The sequence below is a fragment of the Pseudorca crassidens genome, chromosome 4 (assembly GCF_039906515.1).
Source record: "Pseudorca crassidens isolate mPseCra1 chromosome 4, mPseCra1.hap1, whole genome shotgun sequence".
Taxonomy (NCBI): domain Eukaryota; kingdom Metazoa; phylum Chordata; class Mammalia; order Artiodactyla; family Delphinidae; genus Pseudorca; species Pseudorca crassidens.
In genome coordinates this window covers 40,894,439-40,918,667 of record NC_090299.1, presented here as the reverse complement: position 1 = coordinate 40,918,667, position 24,229 = coordinate 40,894,439, and the positions used below count along the sequence as shown (strand labels likewise).

Genomic DNA, 24,229 nt, shown 5'->3' with positions numbered 1-24,229 from the left:
TCCCATCATACTTAGAATAAAATCTCTGTTTGGGGGGTGTTTTTTTGTTTTTGTTTTTTTATCACAGCAGGCACTGCAGTGGTTCAGGGTGAGCTGTGGTGAGACTTGAGCCTCTTGAGGAAGTGGGGCAGATCAGGAAAGGCCTTGTGTGTTGTACTCTTTTACTTTAAAGCAATAGGAGAGCCATTGATGGATGAAATTAGTTTTATCATATTTTATTTTATTTTATTTTTTTGTTTCTGAAGGTTGACAGTATTCATTTTTAAATTTCACAAACTTGAAAGTAGACTTTTATATTGTCACAGGATGTTGGGTGTTTTGTTTAATTCACTTGAGGTGAATTAAACTTACCTTCTTATTTCAAAAACCTCATTTAACTTATTTGTTATGGTGCTTTGGACTTTTTAGGTATTTGTGCCATCAGAGGAAGAGAAAAATCATGAAATTCCAGCACCACCAGAAAGTCCAAGTGGGAGAAAGCTGAGTGGAGTCGGTAAACTCCTTTTAGTGGTTGTTCACATTACTTTTTCCTTGCATGTGGTTTTATCTTTTATTGCCACATAAAATTAGTAGCTAACTTGTAATAAAACATCGACAGGCTATATGGATTTACCTCTCACTTTTTAACATAGGTTAGAGGGAACTCTTTACTATTTCATTTTTGACTTATACTTTTTCTCATGAAGTATCAGTATTATGTCAATCAATATTATGTAAGGTAATTATTTAAATCCAATGTCTCCAAATAATTGTGGCCAAACAAGTTGCTTTGGAGCAAACCCTTGCTCAAGCTCACAAATGTGTCAGTGTGGCCCTCCCTGTCCTTTAAGGTGCTATCACAGTTCACTTCCAAAAGTCTAGTCTCCGGCCCCTGTTCCCACTTCTTTTAACCTCACGCTCATGGCTCCTGGCCTCTGGCAGTTGCCCAGTTACTGAAGCTACTTCCCGGTTGCATAGCCTCTTCTCAGTCTCTCTGTGCAGTAGTATTTGGTGTCCACTAAGTATTTTTTAGGGGAGAGCCTCAGTGTCAGACAGGATTGGGACAGCGGCTCTCAAACACTTTGGTGTCAGGACCACTTTACAAATGACTTCATCTAAATCTGATTACCTCCCAAAGACCCTAACTCCAATACCATCACATTGGGGGTTAGGATTTCAGTATATGGGGTGGGTGGCAATATATTCCATGTGAGCGGGACAGAAACATCCAGTCCGTAGCATTCAAAAAACTGCAAAGTTCAGGTAAAGCATGATCCAGGAGCAAAGACACAGCTTGCAAAGGCCCAATTTCTTATCTTTTCCTTTAGCCCCCAGCAGAAGTAATCACTTTCTCATTCTTGGTCTTTAGGAAGATATCTTTGTGCTGTCATTCATGGCTGAAATCCTGAGACTTACTCTGATTCAGTTTAGGTACCTGAATTATATTGTTCTATCTTTTTTTTTTAACTCAGCCATATATTGTGGGCAGCCTTCATTGTCATTGTATACAGATCAACTTCATTTGTTTTAATAGTGGTCTGTAATGCATTTTCCCATTTGTTATTAGATATTTTAGTGGTCTCCAGATTTTGTAGTTTTTACTAGCTGCAGTGAGCTTCCATATGCATGTAACCATGCATTTCCCTAAGTGTTTTCATAAGAGTGAGTTGAGAGGTCAAAGAATATGTAAGTTTTGCATTTTCATTTCAAGCACTTGATACTCCCCCTACTTTGGAGGCAAATATTGAAGGATGAGTAGGTGTATATTCAGTGGACAAGGCAAAGAGAAAGGCAGTGTGTATAAATCCTCACCGGGAACTATCTGGGGCAGTCAGGGTGGGGACCTTCCAAGGCACAACCATCTGAAAGGGCAGCCTTCAAAGTATGTGACCTCAGAAGCCTTATAAGCAAAAGTACCAGGCAGTCCTGGAAGACCACCCCAAGACCTGGTAAGCCATTCATGCTCACATGTTAAAACCCTAACGATGACTAATCTATCCAAAACTTGGACAGATGCATTAATTAAAATTTGCATGTATGTGTTATAATACAAATAATTAATATCCCATTTGTTAATTGTCAAGAAGGTAACATTTTTGGATTCTGAAGTCCTTTGTTCCCACAGTTATATTTCAGGTTACTTTACTGTGTTTAGGTATGGTTCAATAAGAGATCTACTTATGTAAAAGGAAGTTGTTTTTAAAAAAAAATGTGTGTTCTGTCACTGTTGAGTAGAAACAGTAGACCTTGTACTTCAAGTTTCCAAAGAATGTAAATAGACCATTGCCATTTGAAGGGATAGGATCTAACTTTTCATTTGATGGCATTATTTTTAAATGAACCAGTGTTACACTGTCGCTTAACGGTTACAGCAAAGGCCTTCCTTCCACCGTCCTTCTAAGCTTCAGATCACTGACATGGCTACATCACTATAGTGATTTAATGGATCACTGCCATTACTGTAAAAATGCAGGCAACATTGTTTTTCTGATAGTACTGACAGAACACGGATTGTATATTTCACAAAAGCAGCTAGGCCACTTAGCGACATATTCAGACTTAACTAAAAAAGCTTTAAATTTGTTTCTCTGTGGTTCAGAAACAACACTCAGTTTCCTTATTTCTCATTTTTATTTTTGAACAGCTGAACTACAGAGGGAGCCTTTGTTGGTGATTGAATCACTAAATGTAAGTCACTGTAATGGTTAGAGTTTTGTTGTTATCAGTTGGGGTTGCTTTGATTTGGGGTTTTGAGAGCGATTACATTTAGGGGAGGTGCTGGCTGTGCATTTCTTTAGGAGACAGGACGTGCTCTCCATTCAAGTTCAACTTACTGACACCTTCAGTTCCATGTTCAATTATATCCACTGATGTCAGGAAATTTAGTTGTTTTTCTCAGAAAAAAGGAGTCACTCAATTCAGCTGCACTGTGTTCTAGTGGCTGTTTAGGCCAATGTCATGAAACAGCACTAAGGAAATAGAAGGTGGCCCAGATCCCTCAGACTAGGGAACTCCCCTGGTAATCCTAATGAAATCCTTCAAAGAGCTAGGAGCTTTCTGTTTGTTTTATTACTATAATGGGATGCAAATTGGACTGTGACGTCTTAAATTATCCTGGTGCTGTAGACCAAACCGACTTTATTTTAAAAACTAAAGTTCACTTTATGTCTTTAGAAACCTTTTGTGAAGATACTAAACTATAATTGCTATATATACATATTTTTTCCCAGCTGTGGCTCTCATAATCCCTTCTGTGCTTGAAAGAGTTGGGTTTTTGTTTGCTTTTTTTTTTTCTTTCTTAGTGCATAGGGAAGTGAACATTTTGTAAAATGCTTGCAAATCACAGACAGCTACATTTTTTCCAGTGCCCCTAGAGGACTCAGAAGAGCTTTGTTTCCTACCAGACAACTATGGCATCAGAGGGCTTACCTCACCCTGTTGAGACATCCCAGTCTGTATCTAGAAGCTCACACACGGTCTACTGAGTAAAAGGAAGAGAAAAGCCCCACTTGGTTTTGTTCAGGTTTACCCTCCAGGAGTTAAAAGGATTCTAAATGTGGCTGAAACCTCCAGAGCTCCCCAGCATCCTACCTTGTTTCCCCGAATCCCCCAGCTGGCTTTTTCCCATCTAAGCACAACTGCCCTTTCCAAATATGAAATTCTGTAGCTAGGATTTAGAATGTTGTAGGATATTCTAAGACTTCCTCTCTGTGTTAAAAAAAAAAAAAAAAGTACAGTTGACAAGATTTCCCAGAGGGAAACCTTATGACAGAATGACAGAATCCCTTAACATTTTTTAGTAAAGAAAATCTTCAGGGATTGTTGGATGGGAAGAGAATTCATAGAATTCGGAAATTTTTTCTCTCTTATTTCTTACTCTTTTGCCATACCATTTTAAAGACAAGGAGAGTAAACAGAGTGGGATGCTAATTTCTTAAACTGAAACTTCTTCAAAAGGAAAATGCCCTATGCTCTTGAGCTTGTGGGCGAAATTTATTAAAAAAAAAACATGGACTCCAGTTCCTTTAAGCGTTCCCACAAATGGCCAGATTATTTTCTAGATATTCAAGATTTGTGTGAGATTATCCATAAGTAACTTTTTCTGTTGCGTGTTTAGGTCGAAAATTCAGGCTCAAAAACAAATGAAATTCATAGCAAATCTCAAAGCAAAGAAGGTAAGTTAGTGTATTTCATAGTAGTAATTTTAATATTATAATTATCATTTGTTGAGTGCCTTCTGTGTGACATGCCCTGTGCTAATTATAATTAGTTTGCAAATTTTCACTCATCTAGTTTATATGATCCATTACAATGAGCGTTAACAGCATCACATCTGTAGTTGAGGAAACTGAGGCATGGAGTGGTCCAGTGTCTCATTCAAGGCCACATAGCTTGTAAGTGGTGCCTTGCCTTAAATAGCTACTAGAACTTTGCCAGAAACCTCACAGTAGATTTATCCAACGTGGATACAAAATGTATAGACCCCAGTGGTTTGTATCATAGGAGAGGCTCTGTGCTAAGTACTTAACTGTTGATTTCTGACAAGCAGTCTCAGTTTGGTAGCAGATCAGGGACATCACATTTATGAGGCTCATCGCCCAGGGGTCAGACCTCATTGCACGCAACCTGCAGAGACTGTCAACCCCAGAGGAATAATTCTCTTCTCAAAACAAAATGTAGAATTTTGTTGATACCTACTGATTTTGTTGATTCCCTATTCCAAGAATGGGGAAAGAGGTCTTAATCCCCTATACAGTTATCTTTATAACAAGTTATACCATATTTCAAACCAAAGTAAAGTGGCAATAATTATAAACACCCATGTATCCATTACCTAGTTTTGTCATATCTTAAAATGCAGTATATTTGCTTCATAACTTTTAAAAAAATGTTACAGATATATTTGAATCCATATTATTACACCCCCCTCCCCAATCCCAATCTCTTTTTTGTCATGTTGACATGTATAACTCTAGTTACTTTACTTCAGTTGCTCTTTAGTATTCCATGGTGTGAATATACCACAGTTACTATTTTGCTTCTTTTGTTAGTGGACATTGAGGTTTTTTGCAACTTGTCCCAATTACAAAGAGAGCTACCATGCATGATCTATTGTTTCCCTTGGACACTTGTTCATACTGTGCTGAAACAGGAGCTGGGGGGAGAAATGGCTTTGAAATTTACCATGTAAATTCCAGTGATTCTCTTCCCTCCTTCAACTCCATTTACTCAAGTCTAGAAATGGAAATCATTGAACTTAACTGACATAGTTTTTGTGAGGATCCCACCACAGTCATTTGTAAAGTATTCTTTCTTCTTTTCCTTCCCCCTTCCACACACACCCCTAAAATAAGTATTGGAGTGAATACTTAAGGTGGGGTTTTGTTTTTTCTTTTTTCTTTTGTATTTATTACTCAGAGACATCCAATAGTGGAAAAGACAACACAGAAGCCATAAGAAGCCATAGTGTTGAAACAAATCCTAAAGAGGTGGGTTTTCATAAGAAACTCAAGTATTTCATGTTTTATGCATAGTGCTTTCTCCTGTGCATAAAGACTTTTACCTCTTTGTGTATATAAGAAATTAAATGTATGTATTAAGAGTTCTCCATATCACTGTTACTTCTTTATGTTCTTGTAAGGTTTAGGTAATTTGGCAGGTCCCAGGATTATTTGGACATGTCCCTACGGTACAGTCAAGGATGTTTTTTCATATACTGCCATTCATCAGCCCTTTAATAGGCCACCAAGACGGGAGAAAAATGTTGCCAATTAATTTATGACATGCCATCAATTGTAAGACATAGTTTGACTTCAGAGATGGTAAAATGAGAATTTTTTTTAACGTATTTTAGAATTGTTGAAATACAGTATGTAACCAAAAATAGATATGGATATTTTGTTTGGACTTATATTAAAATCTTAAAAAAAAAAAAACCTCAAGCTTACAAAATGAGTCTAATCCAAATCTAGATGCCAGAAGCAATATTCTAGATTTTTAAAAAATTTATTCCAAGGGCTAGAAACTAATACAATGTGCCCCTCTTTAAGTAGATTTGGATCCAAATTCTACTGTCTTTAATATAGTCACTCTTAATTCTAGGTTGAAGAGGAAGAAAGGCACATGCCTAAAAGAAAAAGTAAGAAGCAGTATCTCTCTTCAGAAGATGAACTGGGTATCTAGAATATATGTGTTCCTGTTTTAGACATCTTTGAAAATCATATTATTTTCACATCCAAAATAATGGGCCGGTAACATAGAAAATTCTTGAGGGTAGTAATTGTTTACAATTCTTAACTCTAGTGTGTTTCCAGACCAGCTTGACACCTCCAGGGTCTTTTCTGGACTTGATCTAGAAACTAGATTATTCCCTGCAGAAGACCCAACCCCTGGAAATCACAAAAACCCAGGCTTCCTCTGTAACCTGGGCCTGGGCCCCAGCCAGGTGCCATCAAGTAAATCTGACTCCCAAGAGCATGGTCTTAATTGCTAAGCCATACCTCTTAGGTGCTAACCTGTTCAGGAAGTTAAAAGTGTCTGTGGACAGAGATTCCCTGGAGGTCCAGTGGTTAGGACTTGGCACTTTCACTGCCGTGGCCTGGGTTCAATCCCTGGTTGGGGAACCACAGCCACACAGCTCAGCCAAGAATAAAAGAATCTCTGGAAACGCTATGTCCTAAGCCTTCTCCACAGAACCTCCTGCCTTGTTGGTGCCATTTGAGCATTTGTAGATTTTTTTATTTTTATTTTTTTGGTTTTGCTAGGGCCAAGGCCAGTGTTCAGTGCTCAAGTCACATGACATCATAAATGCCTAAGAAAGAGGTCTCAAACTGTCATTTTTTTAAATAGAACTATGCATTTCATTTTTTCATTTGGCTTTTATTCCTTTGTGATTCTGTGCAAACTGATTTACAGATGATAATCCAGATGTCCTGGATTCCATAATAGAAACAGGACAGAGGCAATGCTCTGAAACTGAGCCACAAGATACAAAGGTACTTTTTCCACATATTAATTTTAAGTTTTAGGGGTAACCTAATTACATCACTGTGTATACTTATTTTGTATTATATATATGTGTGTGTGTGTGTGTATATTATATATATAGTTCTAATATCTCTTTTACTTTATGTATCTCTAAAAATAAAAGGTGTATATTTTTTAGGCTCTCTCAAAGGAAAAAAACAAATGTTGCACTTTATAATCTTAAACTGCAAGATTGTATTAATATCACAGTTTAGATATAATCATTGCTTAGGTTTTTGTTCATATTATTGACTTCCTTAGGTTTCCAGGTCCTTTCTTCCCAAGTGTAATATGCTTTATTGCAGATATACTTACATGAGAACAGTGAAATACGGTGATACATACTGTTTAAAAATTTTAATATTTGGCTTTCTCTTTACCATAACTCCAGCCCCTAAAATATAGGTAGTCCAAGGATGGGCCCTCCCTCATTGCCTCTTTTTTCCTATGATCTTATTTTCACCTTGTGACTCAGGGAAGCGGCTCACAAATTTTCATTTCTGCTCTTACCCTGTCTTTTGTTCTAGGCCCAGATTTCTCCATTTCCTGGTAGATAACCTCTTCTTGGGTTTTCTCCCATTTCCGAGACTCAGTACTTCTCAGTGTCTATTCCAGTCCACCTCCATCTTCTTGTTCTCTCTCTTTCCCTAATCTATTGTTTTTCCAACTTGTTCCAAAAGTATTTAAGTCACCTTATAAGTATATGCAGCTGACTTCCAGCTCACTAAAACCAGTTTATAGTCTCTTTTCCTCCCAATAACTGATGAACTAAATAAAAAGTAGTAAAAGAATTTTAACAGCCGAAGAGGTAAAGTCACATATTGTCATGAATTTCAGTTGGTTGTGGCCAAGGAAAGATACTGGGTTTTAAAAAGCCCATCACTCCCCCTGCCCTATCCAGAACAAAAATCTTGAGACAGTACTCCTGAATTTGGAAAGAAACAGATTAAAGGGTATTCTTTTATTTTCCCTTCAACTTTGTGTAAGGTTTTTAATGTTAAATTTAAATATACTCTGACTTAATTATTTTCATTTAAAAATCACATATACAGGTAATATTCTCAATATAAAACAGTATTCTGATTTTAAATTTAACTTGTATATTTTTATTTACACATTATATTAGTATCATAGTATAAACAATTTGGTATTTCATGCTCAAAACTTCTTTGCAACTAAGGGCAAATAATTTAACCATTGAGAAATCATTGCTCTAAATCAGCCCAGCTGGATACCCAGAAGTTCTCTTTGGCATCTTCTGCTTTAGTCCTTTCCCCCAGCCCCTCGCCTCCACCAGCAAAGAAAAAAAAAAAAATCTGTTGTAAATTCCTTTCAGTTCTTTCTTTGGAGTTTCTCTTGAAAAGTCCAGGGTGAGGGAGGAGAGCAATTTCCATTTTGCAGGGGGAAAAAAAATGGCCTTGTTGCTTTATAGCCTTATCTCTTGCTTTTCTGCCTTCAGATTTTGTATCTTTTTGTGTAGTCTCCCAAGCAGCAAGATTGTTACTTTTTAAGAAAAATTCCCACAAATATCTAAAAGACTGCTAGGAAATTGTTGTTGAAATAAGTAAGAAAAAGAAGCTTCTTGTCTTGTTCAACTTCTCCATAGGAAGAGAACTCTGGAGATTTGGAAGAGTTACCTAAAACAAGTTCTAAGACAAACAACACTGCTTCAAGGGCCATGGAAGAAAAAGGTGAGTAATACATCTACTTAGATAAATTGTTATAAGAGGAGACTAATCCTTCAAAGCAGTCAGCATATCTCTCACCAGGCTTCACCAACTGAAACTGCAGTTTGCTGATCTGCCTTCTCGTTATAACACAGTACGTCGCGCTGAGTATCAGCAGCGCTTGGGGATCATTTTTAATCTGGCTCCTGTTTTACCCAAAGTGTGCTTCTTATCGGTTAACCAGACTCTGGCTTATTAACTTTGGTGTGTCCACCTGAGAATGGAGTCTGTGTGCATGTGTGACGGGGACGACATAGGTCACCTTGGTAGGTGTCCTGGCGCTGAGGCTGAGTGTAGTCCCCAGCAGTGAACGAGCTCTGCTCTTTCTTCAGATGAATACAGCAGCAGTGAAGCCGCTGGCGAAAAGACAGAGCAGAATGATGATGACAACATAAAATCTCAGGAGGTGAGAAATATTTTTTATATTTATTTGTTCAGATTTATTTAAGTACTACAAACAAATAAAATACATTCAATGCTCTTACCCAAAGTTCCTCTTAAATGCTTTTGAAGTAGTTCTTTTTTTTTTTAGTGCACTAGGACAGCATTTCATGCAGTGCACTTCATCAGTGTCATTTTGATTCATTTTGTTCCCTATATCTTAATTTTATCCAAACATTTGTATGAGACCTACTTCTGTCAGCCACATGGGATCAGCCCAGATCTGTACCTCAGTGTCCATGTCACTTCCTGACCCAGAGGCTTAGCACGGCCAAGCCAGGCACCAGCTCAGGTCAGAGAACAGGGAGCTGCTGAGCCCTGGAGTCCAGCAGAACGAAATGGGAGCAGCAGCATCAGGATGTGCGGAAGGCCTGCAGCAAGTGCCAGATGGGACCCAGTTTGACAAGGTGAGGTCAGGGATTCCTGGGAGGCTGCAGGAGAGGCAGACCTCCATCCCTGCTCACTCCAGGCCCCTTCGGATTTGCAGAGAGCCCAGGGGGACACAGAATCACAGTGACCTGAGACGGAGGTCCATAAATCAAGGGAAACAACTTGTACACCAGCCAGATCTTCTACATAACCATTGCCAAGTTTGCCAGTCTTGATACAGCTTTTTTTTAACATTTTTATTGGAGTATAATTGCTTTACAATTGTGTGTTAGTTTCTGCTGTATAATAAAGTGAATCAGCTGTATGTTTACATATATCCCCATATCCCCTCCCTCTTGCATCTCCCTCCCACCCTCCCTATCCCATCCCTCTAGGTGGTCACAAAGCACTGAGCTGATCTCCCTGTGCTATGCAGCTGCTTCCCACTAGCTATCTATTTTACATTTGGTAGTGTATATGTCCATGCCACTCTCTCACTTCGTCCCAGCTTACCCTTCCCCCTCCCCATGTCCTCAAGTCCATTCTCTACCTCTGCGTCTTTATTCGTGTCCTGCCCCTAGGGTCATCAGAACGTTGTGTTTTTTTTTTTTAGATTCCATATATATGTGTCCGCATACGGTATTTGTTTTTCTCTTTCTGACTTACTTCACTCTGTATGACAGACTCTAGGTCCATCCACCTCACCACAAATAACTCAATTTCATTTCTTTTCATGGCCGAGTAGTATTCCATTGTATATATGTGCCACATCTTCTTTATCCATTCATCTGTCGATGGACACTTAGGTTGCTTCCATGTTCTGGCTATTGTAAATAGTGCTGCAGTGAACATTGTGGTACATGACTCTTTTTGAATTATGGTTTTCTCAGGGTATATGCCCAGTAGTGGGATTGCTGGGTCGTATGCTAGTTCTATTTTTAGTTTCTTAAGGAACCTCCATACTGTTCTCCATAGTGGCTGTATGAATTTACATTCCCACCAGCAGTGCAGGAGGGTTCCCTTTTCTCCACACCCTCTCCAGCATTTATTGTTTGTTGATACAGCTTTTTAATAGTTCTGTTTGTTTTCAGTGGCCTCCTTTATTTTTTATAAGGGATCCCATTTGGTCACAAGTGACTAGGACCAAATCCACATTTAAGTGGACATACATATTTATTACAGAAGTAAAAGCTGACACTGAGCGCTTACTTCCATTATCTCATTATCTCATAATCCTCAGGACTCTGTGAATTCATACTCAGTCAGCATTGTTTGTCAAGTGAGGGGACTGTACTGAGAGAAATGAAGCACTAAGCCTAAGGTCACATATTTTTTAAGAGACAAAGCTGGGATTTGAGACCTCTTAGGAGGGAACTCTAAATCCCATTTTGAGAAAGCAAACTATTTGTATAATAGAGGATAAAACTTTGTATTGCTTTTTTTTCCTTTTCCCCTTAGGAAGATCAGCCAGTAATTATTAAAAGGAAAAGAGGAAGACCTCGTAAACACCCTGTAGAAACATCATTAAAAACAAGTAGGTATTTGGTGTGTTTTCAGTTCACACAAAAGAAATTTTCAAACTGATTTTCTAAGTGAGATTTTTATTTTTTAGAAGATGACTGCAAAACAGATGCTGGCATTGTCACTGTAAGTAATTGCAAAAGATGAGAATTCTTCAAATATCTGCTCTTGACCTGGAAAGAGTATACTGCAATATTAGCATTTTCAACTATCTTTTCTAAAAAGTATTTGAAAAGCTTTAAGAGATTCTCTTAAATAAAACATCAAATAACCATTCAGATAATATTATGATTACTAATAGCATCATATAAATATAATTATATTAATTGTAATTCACTCTGACTCTATCCTCACCTGTCAGTTCAGTTATATAAATTATATAGGGACTTATCATCTTGTCATCCTTGATTAAAATACAGAAAATAGCTGTTTTATATGATTTTTAGATAACGGCTTCTTTATGGAAACCTCCAAAGTGTCTATCTTACTACTTTTTATGGAGGCCCTTTTATAGTAGAATGTACACCAATTTTGATGCAGGAAAATTGGCAGTAATACTTTGTTTTTTAATATTCTTTATCTTTGACCCTGAAGTGTATACCCAACAAAATCATTGTACCAAGACGTCATTGCATGAGTTTCAATGATAACATTATTAAGAGGACAGACATGTCCACTGACCTAACAAAAGCAAATGCAGGGGGGCTTCCCTGGTGGCGCAGTGGTTGAGAGTCCGCCTGCCGATGCAGCGGACACGGGTTTGTGCCCCGGTCTGGGAGGATCCCACATGCCGCGGAGCGGCTGGGCCCGTGAGCCATGGCCACTGAGCCTGTGCATCCGGAGCCTGTGCTCTGCAACGGGAGAGGCCACAACAGTGAGAGGCCCGCGTACCGCAAAAAAAAAAAAAAAAAAAAAAGCAAATGGGATTCAAGCCTCAGCTCTGCCACTTACTCCCAGATCTGTGATACTGGACCAGTCATGTGACCCTCTCGAGACTCCCATTTCCTTGGATATAAAGTAGTGTAACATTAATTATCTGCATTAATTATCTCACTAGAATTCTTATAAGACAACAGAACCAAAGAGCCACATGTAAGAGTGTGAATGCATTTACCAACACATAAGATGGTTTGCCGGGCCGGGTTGGGGAATATTAACAGCGGGCCATGTGTGTCCCTCCATTGCTTGCCCCCCCAGCGTAGCAGCACAGTGGCTGGGAAAGAGGCTTGTGGCAGCCCTAATCCTCCTTGTGGAAAGACCTGTGTGTTCAGAATCATAGGCATCCATATTTGCTTGGTATGTTTAATCAACTGCAGGAAGTAGGTTCCAGATATTCTGCCTACATAATAAACAGAGGTCCTCCTGTACCTTCTTTACATTGTTGATTGACTTTCTATGGGATGATAACAAACTGCTGACTTCAGTTTTTTTCTTTGTTTAAATTTAGGTAGAACAATCTCCACCTGGCAGCAAACAGAAAGTAATGGAAACAGGTATGTACCTAAAAGCATTGCTCTCTGTATGATTTAAGGAAGGGGTGGGGAAGCCTGGCTGTCGGGGAAGGTTTTAGAATTTCATTGTTTTCCAATGAAGTGGGTGGCTTCCTTGGTAAAAGCGGCTGTCCTTGTAGCCATGAGAGACTCTAGCTAGTGGCTTTTCCTGTGATCTGAGTCATTCTCAATTTTGTTAGTCTGGGAAGTCTTCAGAGAGAAGGGGGAGGGCAACACGGAGCAAAAGAGGGAAGGCACTGCTGTGTCCAAACCATACTTTCATGGACATGTTTTAGGGAGAAATAGATCAACCTGGGACTGGGAACTCTTATCAGGAAGACAGGAATTCAGCCCAAGAGCCTATTGTTTTCAGAAGAAGAATTTTGAAAGGAGCCTGTGCAGCTTCCAGAACTAAGATGCAAGAGATAAAATTGTTTCAATGAAGTGTTTTTGTCCTCATTCCAAGGAGAAAAAATATTCCAAAATGTTGATAATGATTAGCTCTGGCTGGTGAGATAGTAGGAACATTTCGTGTTTTTTCTGTTGCCTGCATTTTCCAGAATCTTTACTATGTGTATGTATTAATTTCATGGTTTAAATTTTTTGATACATAAATCAAAAAATAGCCATTGATGGGTTTGAAAGTGCTGACACAGGCAAAAAAAAAAAAAAGAATATGACAAGTATTTTGGACCAAATAAATAGCATGGTCATATCAGGAAAGTACATATTTTGATTAGCAAGGTAAAAGCAAATGTGTAATTTAAAATTTTTTTCCACATTTAACTATGTGTGGGATCTTATGATCATCTTTTTCTTGCCTCTTTGAAAATTAAGTTTTGTTTATTTTTTTTAACAAAAGGAGGTTTTGCTTATGTTTTGTTTTTAACCATCTTTTATTCATAATTTTATAATATTTTATATCCATACAACAAGAAATCTTTAGAACTCAAATGCCCTTTAAAGACTCTATTGTAAGCTATGCAATTATGTTTTAGTATTGTCGTTGGGCAGTAGTTTTCTGAATCAGGGTAATGATGACCAGTTAAAGACTGGATTCTTCTTTGTGAGCCTTTTTCTTGGCTTTTAACTCTTCTACCTACGTTAGTTTAGTGAACTTGCAGAAAAGGCAGCTACGCAGTCTTCATCACTAATAAGTCCACTTTTGGGTTGTTGAGTGTCTAATCAGCATCCTCATAATCTTAGCTTCAAACAGTGCATTGAACTAAACTTCATTTTTCTTACCAAGATACATTCTCAGAAAATGATAATATCTACAGAAAGCAAATACATAAAGAATAGGTATTCACAACCTAAAATAGGCTTATAAAATGTACTTTTCTAGGTACCATGGTATAAGTATATGGAGTCATAAGAATTCCAACTGCCCCCCCCCACCTGCTAGTTATGTGACTCTGAACAAATAATTAAGTTACTCAAGCCTCATTTTCCTACCTATCAAATGAGGGCTGTACTATTTATAGAGCTCCATTACAATTTGAGTAAAGTCTGGAATCCTGACCTGCAGTTCCTGCTGTTTCTTGGGGGCTCCCTAGATGTCCCCTTCCTCCTCCCTTTCCAGGTTCAGAGCATTTGAGCTGAAAGAGAGAAACCATGAAGGCAATCTAACCCAAATCCTCATCTCACAGATGAGAAAACTGAGGCTGAGGGAATTTAAGTAATTTGCCTAGATCACATAGCTTATTCATGACAGATCTGAAATGCAAACTTTGGTATCCTGACTTTCATTCTGACGTGCTTTTTTGCTTAGGTATTCCACCTCAACGTTTGCTTGGCTGATACAAAAACAATGATAAATCGCATAAGAATACCTTAATTAGCACTGGTACATTCACAGACAGCAAGCCAAACTGTTGAAATTTAATTTGACACTAATTAAAATACTAATGCAGAGATCTTCCTTTTCTTAAAGATGAGTCCAATAAAGAAACACCTAACCTACAAGAACGAAGTGGAAGCAATGTAAGTGTTAATTTTCTTATCAAGACATGTCATTTAGAAATAAACTTAGTAAATGCTCAAGCGACCACCATTTCAACTTTAATTTTATTGCTTCTAGGATGACAGTGAAGAAAAATCTGTACCAAATGTGCGTCGGAGAGGAAGAAAGCCCAAGCGTTCACTCACTCTATCAGATGATGCTGGTATGTTCCTGGCAGAGTCTTAATTACAGAGTCTTATCATTTCAGAATCACCTTTTAAGAGTTTTTCTTTGGATGAGGAAAAATCCAGGGGGTGCAGCTAGTATTAATACTACATAAATATGTGTGAAATGGCTCTAATCCTGTGTCAGAAATGGTACATCCCAGGTGCTTTTCTGAGTAGATGTGAATTTTTTGCAAATGCTGGCTGTGAACTGCCTAAGTAAACTATCCCAGAGATTAAGTTAAACAGTTGTAAATTGCAAGTGCTGAAACAAAAAGGAAGTGGAAAACCACTTCTTCTGCCTCCAAGGCCCTAATATCTGTCCTTTGGAAGTGTCTTTGGGAATTGTACAATCCAGGTGTTACCCTTCTGTCTGAACAGAATCCTCAGAGCCAGAAAGAAAACGCCAGAAATCAGCTTCTGAAGCAACTGAGGACAAGAAAGACCAGGAGTCTGATGAGGAAGAGGAAGAAGAGGAAGAGGATGAGCCCACAGGAGCCACCACAAGGTCCAGCACCAGATCAGAGGCTCAGAGGTAACAGGGGACAAAGGAGAGCTTCCAGAACCTTCACCAGCTTCTCCATCAGGAAATAGCTGTGGGTTTCATGGGATTCTCTTGTCTTTGACTCACTTGTGCCACAGTGTGAGCTCTTTCCTTTCGTTTTATCCTCAGCAGAGAGCACATGCTCCCAGCCCTCTGACATTTCAGTTCCTCTGGGAGAGGCTATTTTCCCTCTTAACCATTTTTGAGGATCACTTTGGAATCTTTTCCAGGCTTTAGATACCTGTTTGGTGCAACCTATTTAGTTCCTTCATAAATATTTATCAAGGATGAGTAGATGTCTCAGATGCAGTGCTAAGCACCGTGGATGGAAACACAGATACATACAACACAGTCTCTGTGTGCAGCGTGCTTAGCTGCAGTGAGAAAGAGAAATCATGAGCCCATACCCGTTGCAAGATGCACCTCACAGTGCTGTGTAACAGGTCCATCACGTGAAATCGCCAGGATGGCCACCATTTTCCACTTACATAACTGGCAATTTCATATGTTTCCCATAGTACGTTCTCCCAAACCCTAGTATAGCCAGAGCCTTTGGAGAAAAGAGGACCATGGTCAAGTGAGTTTGGGGAATGCCTCTGAATTTTCTCTCCTTTTTAAGCTGTAGTGTACATTACCATATTAAGGGCTTGTCATGGTCCTAAAGGAAAGAAACCTGTTTAACTTTGTCAGTTATACTTTGCCCCCCAGCCCCTGTTATTATACCTTTTAACATCAATCAGTATTCCTTTCCCCACAGCCCATTTTGAGAAGTGTTGCATCACCTTACAGTTTTATAACTTTTTCTGAAGCGTGAATATTTTCCATTTTTAATGTGATTCACAAGCTGTTAATCTTGGTATCATCATCTATAATTTCATTATCCAAGATTTCAGGAATATTTATTTCAAGAGGATCACTTATTAACATCTGCCACTGTAGTATAATAGTAATAATGTGTTATGTTTACATAAAGACTTAAAATGAGCCTATTTCTAATTCCTCTAAACCTGTACATTATTAGGCATTCGTGATGTGGTTTAGTTTCTCAAAGAATGAGATTTTAGAGCCAGAAGACTTTACGAGCTCACAGGGCTGAAGGTGAGTTGTCTCATGGTTGTTTCTTAGGTGGGGCAGCTCAGATAAATAGGAATCACAGAATTAAGAGATCTGCTGATTGAGAGGGTGCGTTTGGGTACAGACACCCCTCCCTCTTTTACACTCGTGGAAAGATCATCCAGTATAGTCGAGCCCAACTCGGAAAGTTCCACAGGCCTTCTAGGCATCTTCAAGTGAGTGTCTAAAAGTAGCGAACAGATTTTCCCTTTAAAATTTATTCTTCAAAAATAAATCGTATTTGACTTACAGTTCTATAATCACCCAGATTATCAATGCTTCTCCTTAATGCACTTTAGGAGCTTGTGACTTTAGATTCCTTGGCATTGGTTGATTGGTTCCAGGGCTCTGGCATCTTTATAATCCCACAGATTCTCAGGGTCACGTGGGGTCTCAGTGGGTCCATACTGCAAACCCATCAGTACCTCGATCATGCTGCCCACAGCTCCTATGAAAAGGTATTTCTGCTTCTGCGTGTTACCTCAGGACAGGAAAGCCACCTCCTCATGGCATTCTCTTGTGTTCAATGGATGCTGGCCTCCCCATAGCTTCTACCTTTGGAGCCTGTACAACTTTCCCTTAAACACTGGAGGGTGGCTTCTAGGTCTTCTCTTGTTTTGAGCCCCCTCATCATCCTGTTTGTTCTCCTCAGTTTATCTGTATTCTCTTTTAAGAAGCAAATGTTTACACCAAGTGTGCGCTGATGAATCTAGAAGAGGCCTGTCCACCTTATTTTCTAGACTGTGCTTCAACATTCATCCAACTCACTGGGCTCCCTCTGCCTGGGCTGCACACCAACTCAGCACGTTCTTTTTCCTCATGGGACATTTCTTCTCTCACCTGATGCTTGTGCAGGTGACTGCTTGGACCCGGTTCCAGGGCCTTAACATTCAGCTTTGTGAACTGTACTTTCATCGATCTTGGCCCCTTATTCTACTCTGGTGAGCACTTTGGGATCTTATATCATCAGCCAATATATTTTCTGTTTATCACAGATTTATCTTTCTCTAAATCACGATATACTGTCCCACACAGTGAAAGTAAAGCTAGAGTCATATAAGCAGAGTTAGTCTCAGGTGACATGAAGACCTGCTTACCAACAGTGGTCCAGAAAAACAGCCATTTTCCTACTTTTAGTCCCCATTCTCTGACTTGCCCATGAGGAGCCTCGTCCTTTCTGGAGTCCCAGGGACTGGAGTGTTCAGTGCTGCCATTTGCCCAGTGTTTCTATAATCTGTTTCAGAAAACATCATAGCGAGCCATCTACACATGCAACATCCAAACTTGGCAGCCCAGAGAATTTCCCTTAGAAATCACCAAAAATTAGCAAAAGAGGAATTATCTACCAGTGAAAAAGTTAGTAAATCTCCCCAACTAGGAAGGTAAGTCCCTGCTGACGTTCAAGTCACTTTTAAACCCCTGAGATTGGTTTTGGTGGGTGCAGTGATGCTTTCTCCCTAAGTTTAAGATTCTTGTCTTGCCAAATAACTGTCTTTGGGAATCATTTGTTTTCCAAATGAAATCTACTCCAAACAGAGTAGGAAGGGCTGCCAAAAGGAGTCTCGGTGGCCTCACCAGTCTGCCCCACCTCACGGCCCTCCTGCACAGGCTTTATCCTTGACACGTGTGAGCCTTACCTGCCAACTCCTACCCCCCAGAACCAAAGACAAGGCTTGTTTCTCCCCAAGTGGTCACAGACCTGAATGCTTGGTTAAAAGCATTGCAGCAGGGTCCAGGAGGTAACAGCCCAGGGTCATTTCTGTTTTGCTCAGAGCACTGGAGAGGCGATGAGGTGACAGGAGAGCCCTTGAGGCATAGCCACGAGCTGGCTTACACCTTCAGCCTGGCCTGGTTCATCTTCCCGCTTCCCACAGGTTGTGCCGACCCCTGCTCCCTGCCTCTGCTTGTGCTGGCTCTTTCTTGAGGAGCGCCCTCACCACCAGCCCCCAGTCAGCCAGGTCCTTCCATCCTGTACACCCACCCCCTTCAGGATGCCGCCCTGCCTGTTCAGCTCATCCTCGCCTCCTTCCTGTTGCCCTTCTAATTGGGGCTGTGCAGTTGACAGTGGCATATACCATTGCTTTAAGTGTGTTAGTTTTGTTTTCCTATCTGGTCCATAAGCTTCTTCCTTGAGGTCAGGGACTTGCCTTACCTTCTGTACATTATAGCATCAAAAAATAAAAGACTTCACATTGTATGAAAGCTGTTTTGATGTCTCTTATCACACTTGATCTTCCTAGCATACTTGTATGTATGCATTGTTATCCCCGTGTTATAGAAAGCGAAGCAAACTGAAGTGCCGGGCACCTTTCACATATATTCTCCCATTAATCCTCATTAAGTAAAATGTGGTATTTATCCTTATTTTATATATGAGAAGAATCTTAGAAAGGTCTGGTTCATTATTTCTCAAACATGAATGTGCAGGCCAATCACAGAGGCTCTTGCTGAGATGCAGACTCTGATTCTGTAGGTCTGGGGCAGGACCTGATGGTCTGCATTTCTCACAAGCTCCCAGGTGCTGCCAGTGCTGCTGGTCATAGGCCACCCTCTGAGTGGAAAGAAAGGGTCTGTCAGGTGACCTAGCCAAGCTCACACAGCTAGACGGAAGCCCCTGCGCAAAGCTTCTGTTCTCTGCGGTATGGCATCCAGCACAGTGCTGGCACACGCCCACTCCTAGGTAAATAGCTGCGCACTTAGTGGCTGATGGCTTTCCCTGGTCATGGTTTGAAATGGGATATTGACAACCACTGGTTTTTAGCTGTTCTCAACACATGCATAGATAACATGCTGAAACTACATCATATACAACAATATTTGACTCGATTTGAGCTTATTTACTTGTGCTGTCAAAGGAACAATAAGTAAAACATGTCTTCACATCAGTAGAGTCCCATCTCCTGCAGTTTTATTTTCCAAGTGTCTTCACTGATATAACATTTACTGCTCGCTCACACATGTCGGGCTTTGTACTAGGCACTGGAGAGAGGAAAAGGAATAACCTCAGCAGCTGCCCTGGAGAAACATCCTGTCTAATGGAGGGACGTATGTGTACCTGACTTTCAAACTTTTTTGACAGTAAGCAGCTCATGTTAAGAATGTATTCTGCAATATTGTCGCTGTCACTGAAACAAAATTTTCATGAGCCAAACTGAATAGAAGTGATATCAATGGTCTATTGTGTTCTATTAATACGTTGTTTTAAAATAATGGCTCTAGCCTGCAATTTGAAAAACTCCAGTGGATAAATTAACAACGGAAAGTGCTGTGGGGTTTCCGAAGGGCAGCTTGCTCTGTGATGAGGAAGGCTTCCCAGAAGGAGTTGCTTTTGAACTGGGGCTTCAAAATGAGGTTTGCCAGATAGGAGGTGTGGCGTTGTTCCAAAAAAAATCACATGCCAAAATATGAACATGTCAGAGAACACTTTGTGTTTGGGAATGGGGCTACTTTGGCAGGACTATAGTCCAGAATGGTGCAGCAGTTGAGGGCAAATGGTAAAGGACTTTGTGTATTGCGTTCTGGATGACTTTGTGCTGAAAGTATCAGAGGTCCTAGAGAAGAGGTAAGACGGTGATATTGACATGATTAACTGAAGTTTCCGACAAATCAGTCTAATGGCAGAATGGAGAGCAGGGCTAGGCTGCTGGCAGGGAGACTGGGTAGGAAACTCTTCTCAGGTTCCCATGCCTTTTCTAACACTGCCAGCTGACCTCTGTGGTAACGTCCTGTGAGACACGGTTGTGCGCGTGCTCAGATGGAGGCTGCCATCCCGCTGTGTTCTCACCAGTTGTTTCAACATGGGACTGGCCGTTGATTTCTTTATTGTATAGATAGAAGAACTAGGGCCTAGAGAAGAAAGTGGTCTTGACCAAGGTCCACACCCAGAGTAGGACAGAACCGGAAGCAGAGTACAGGCTTCCAAACTCCCCCACCCGTGCCCTGTTAGGATGTGAGGCTGTCAGCAAGTAACCAGTCAGCATAGGCTCTTCTAGAGTCTCCTTGTCCTGTGTGGACCTTATCCAGGTTTTCTCTTCTTGGCTCTCAATGTCAAAAATCTTCCAATTTTTGAAGAACTCCCAAATTATTTGAAGCAGCTCTTTCTAAGTCTTACCACGACCTTGACTTTTGTTTACTGCAGATCAAAGGCACAGCTCTCCCCTCCTACCAAACGCAAGAGAGAAGCCAGCCCTCCCGGGGCACGCACCAGAGGCCAGCAGAGGGTGGAGGAGACCCTGGTGAAGAAGGCAAAGCGGTAATCTGACTGCGGCCACCCCTGGCTGGTCCACAAGGGGACACGGTAGAGAGAAGAGGGACAAGCCTCAGGGCCACAGGCTGTCGTTTTTAACCAGGGGAAGGCCGTGCATGTGCTCCAAGTTCCTAGGTGCAAGCTTTTTCTTGTTATGTTTTAAACAGCTTTATAAACTATTGTTCATAGAAGTATTATGTACATTTATTTCAGATAAAGGAAAATAAGTTTACTTTGTACCTGAACTCAAAACAAAGTAGTTGTATATTTTAACATTTGAAATTGGGATTTCCCGATGTGACACATCACTCACGCAAACCCTTCCAGCCCATCAGACACCAGGCTGCCAATTGGTAATCTGTGTACAGTATATAAACATGTAAAAACAGGTTGTATTTTACTGTATGTATGATGCTAATCAATGAACACTTTATTTATTTTACAGAGAAAACTTATCTGTGAACTTTACTATATATCTGTTTATTTTATTTTATTTTTTTTAATAAAAAAAAAGGGTTTTAAATGCTATGCAGTCATTAGTAGAGATGTTTTAGGACTCTGCCTGCCCTGTAACTATCTGAATTTCATCTGGCAGGAAATACAGACTCTTCTCGCATGTATGAGTAAAGTAGTTTAGCTCAAGAAGGGGTCTCCATTGCTTTTCTGTTCACAGTTGTGATTCTGTTTTTTAAGAATGTAACTTGTTTCTAGATTATACTCGCATCTCTGACTTTACTACCAGCCCCACTGACGTAGGAGGTTCCGGTTCAAGTAAAATTACATCTGTTACCTGCAGCATAAACCCCTGTGTCGGTGTCCATTCCTCTCTGTGCTGCCCCATGTTCTTTCCATAATGTCTTTTTCAGTGAAGAGAAATGCATTGAAGATTAAAGTCACTCCTGTTTATCGAGCTTCAGGATTATATGTTATTTTATACACAGTTATTTCAAGATAGAAACTGGCTTTATTGCCAGATTCTTTTTTAAACATGTTTTAACTCTCATATGAGCAAACTGTCCAACTTAAGTTTTTCATAAGATTAAGCTTTTCTTAAGATCAAATTTGCCTCTAGCAATGATGTGATGAGTTGCCAAATAATTGAGATTGTTTTAAAATGTTTTGTTCATATTCTTGTTTTATAATTAAAATTTACATTCAGTGTGTGTGATTTTTTTTTTTTGAACTCTTAATGTAAGTTGGATATTTCTGTCATTTTACATTGTTTCTTACTGAGATTTTATATATAAATTATAAAATGTTTCCCAAAACTTGAGTGGTAAGAATTTTTTTCCCCCTATTTTAAAATTTCTCCCTGTGAAAACTGTTTCATCTCTCTAAATAATTGGTCTTAGATATATTGTTCCATTTTCACATTCAAATTTGAGTCGGTGATGGCCTCTCTCTCGGTAGAATTGAATGTTAGATCTGGAAGGGGTTTGGGAGACAAGGAATGTGAGAACTCCTTATTTCCATTTATATGGTTGAGTTTAACCAAAGCTCAAAGTTAGTTAAGAGTAAGAAGCCAGACTGGGTTCCAAGGCTCCAAACTCCTTGGCAAACCATCTTCGCACTAGATGGTTCTAGATTGGTTCACCAGAAGTGCTCACCCGAGAATGTATTCTCCACGTGAAACCAGTCTTATTCCGTTTAGTAACGCCCTCCCTAGGCACGACCTTACGGGACTGAGTAGCTGGGTGGTGAGGAAATGCAGCCTCTTAACAAAGTTGGAAGTAAACATTGCAGCTGCATAAGGAATCGTCTGGTGGGGAACTCAGCTGGGTCACTTAACCTCCAGCGGTTCTGAAACCCGTGTAGGGAGGAGCTGCCACCCCATGGGGCACTGGAACTACACAGGAGCAGTTCTTGGTCATCACAAGGATTTGGCATCACTGGTCCATATTTAGTAGAAGGGAGGAGGTTGGGAATGCTGAGTGTCCTACAATGCACAGAACAGTCCCTGACTCCACAGCCCAAAATGCCAGGAGCTTCCCCCCGAGATCCCACTGGGAAACACTTTCACACCACCTCAAACTCTCCATTTCCCTCATCTCAGCTTAGTGACCACTGCCATGCCTCGTTGCTCCTCCGTAGGCAACCTGAACAGTCACACATCTGTGGAGCTGACACAAGGCTGGGCCAATGCAGCGGGACGTCCCAAAGGGGCAGCCTGTCCCCTGACTGAAAGTAATGCAGCCAGTTCCTCTGCAGCTGAAGCTGGTCCTTCCCTGCCTACTTCAGTCCTCTTTCTTCAGGGCGATGCTGCTGGACTCCCCCCCTCATCACCTAGACTTCTTCAAGATTAGAACCTACTAACTCCAGCTTGCCAAGGCCAGCCATTAGGAATGGCCGTCTGGTGATCTCACAGAGAGCCAAGTTGGGACTGAACTCCTGTCTTCTAACCCCAGGTCCAGGTTCTTTCTGCAAAGCCCCAACAGAGGGAGGATGGATCTTCCTACCTCAACAGCAGGCTCACTCACGGCAGGACCATGATATAGTGGAGGAATCCCCAAACATCTCCACAACTGAAAACCTAACTGACTTGAGATGAGGTGGGGGGATGATTCGAGCTCAATGATTTAATTTTCATCTGTTTTTTATTTATTGTTCATCCTGAGTGCGAGAGCACCTTACATTTCCTAAAATTACTGCTTAGCTATCCTTGTGTAATTAAATCAAGCACAGGAAGTGTTTCCTGATACACTGAGTGAGACACTTTTCTCAGGGGAAGGAAATGGTTGTATAGCCAGTGTCTTCCGCTGAAACTGCTGCGCTGGGATGCACATTTGTTGAGCTCCTAGCCCAACACCAGGGACACAAGTGTGAGCCCCAGTCCCAGGGGTGACAACACGTGCAGCAGACAGCTGTGCTGCCCTGGGACTGCACCATAGGACACAGCAGCGGGGAAGAAAGTTACCTTCCTGAGAGAAGCCGGCCAAAGGACGAACTCCTGGTGGACAAGAGAGTCTTTGTTTAAGTATAAAATGGAGCTTGAAGCAAGGTTAGGACCTAAAGAATAGAGCATTTTGAAAGCTGAGGAGCAGGCTGGCAATGACAGGCCCCATTCTCACTGCCAAGTCAACCTTCCAGAAACTTCCAGGAGGAGAAGCACACAGATAATATCTACATAGCTCTAACCACACAAAACACATACATAGCTCCAAAGGCTGCTTCCTCACACTGCAGACCTTCTTGGAAATTCATTAGTCACACGAGCACACATGGATTTCTAAGAAATCTGGCTAACTTTGTTTAACCCAGAATTTTCCAAGGTTGTCAAAACCTTAGAACCCCTACTACCTCCCCGTAACACACACCACATACACACACACAAACTCAACAATTTAACATCTATTTGACAACCCTGCTCCCACCCAGATTCTGGACATTTACATAAGAACCTGAGTTGAGGATTCCTGCCCTAAGTTCCCGCTTTGCTTTTCCTGGGGAACCTTTTAAAATAACCACTTAGAGTTGAGTACTCAAAAAATAAGTGACCTCTGCCCCAAACACCTTATAAGGAACAGGTGCTTGGTACCCCACTCTCCATCTCCTGCTCTTTTGTGATCTGGGACAGAGGACTGCCCTTCCCCCAGCTCACTGCACTTCC

At 40.6% G+C, this 24,229-nt stretch overlaps 1 protein-coding gene across 4 annotated transcripts in view; it reads left to right on the top strand.

Moving 5' to 3' along the window:
* BOD1L1 (biorientation of chromosomes in cell division 1 like 1) overlaps nucleotides 1-21,785 on the top strand; it is a 55,679-nt gene extending 33,894 nt beyond the window's left edge. The window contains exons 12-26 of one of the 4 annotated variants that reach the window (XM_067735534.1): nucleotides 409-493; nucleotides 2,624-2,667; nucleotides 4,097-4,154; nucleotides 5,398-5,468; nucleotides 6,082-6,118; nucleotides 6,895-6,974; nucleotides 8,612-8,696; nucleotides 9,065-9,138; nucleotides 11,001-11,076; nucleotides 11,155-11,189; nucleotides 12,511-12,556; nucleotides 14,487-14,536; nucleotides 14,634-14,718; nucleotides 15,101-15,254; nucleotides 20,515-21,785. In XM_067735534.1, coding sequence (XP_067591635.1) covers nucleotides 409-493; nucleotides 2,624-2,667; nucleotides 4,097-4,154; nucleotides 5,398-5,468; nucleotides 6,082-6,118; nucleotides 6,895-6,974; nucleotides 8,612-8,696; nucleotides 9,065-9,138; nucleotides 11,001-11,076; nucleotides 11,155-11,189; nucleotides 12,511-12,556; nucleotides 14,487-14,536; nucleotides 14,634-14,718; nucleotides 15,101-15,254; nucleotides 20,515-20,632 — 1,098 coding nt within the window. In that variant the 3' untranslated portion in view covers nucleotides 20,633-21,785. Of the gene's footprint in view, nucleotides 1-408; nucleotides 494-2,623; nucleotides 2,668-4,096; nucleotides 4,155-5,397; nucleotides 5,469-6,081; nucleotides 6,155-6,894; nucleotides 6,975-8,611; nucleotides 8,697-9,064; nucleotides 9,139-11,000; nucleotides 11,077-11,154; nucleotides 11,190-12,510; nucleotides 12,557-14,486; nucleotides 14,537-14,633; nucleotides 14,719-15,100; nucleotides 15,255-20,514 lie in introns of those variants that run through there. The other 3 variants (XM_067735532.1, XM_067735531.1, XR_010942918.1) reach the window with 3 other exon arrangements.
* Nucleotides 21,786-24,229: the final 2,444 nt, after the last annotated feature.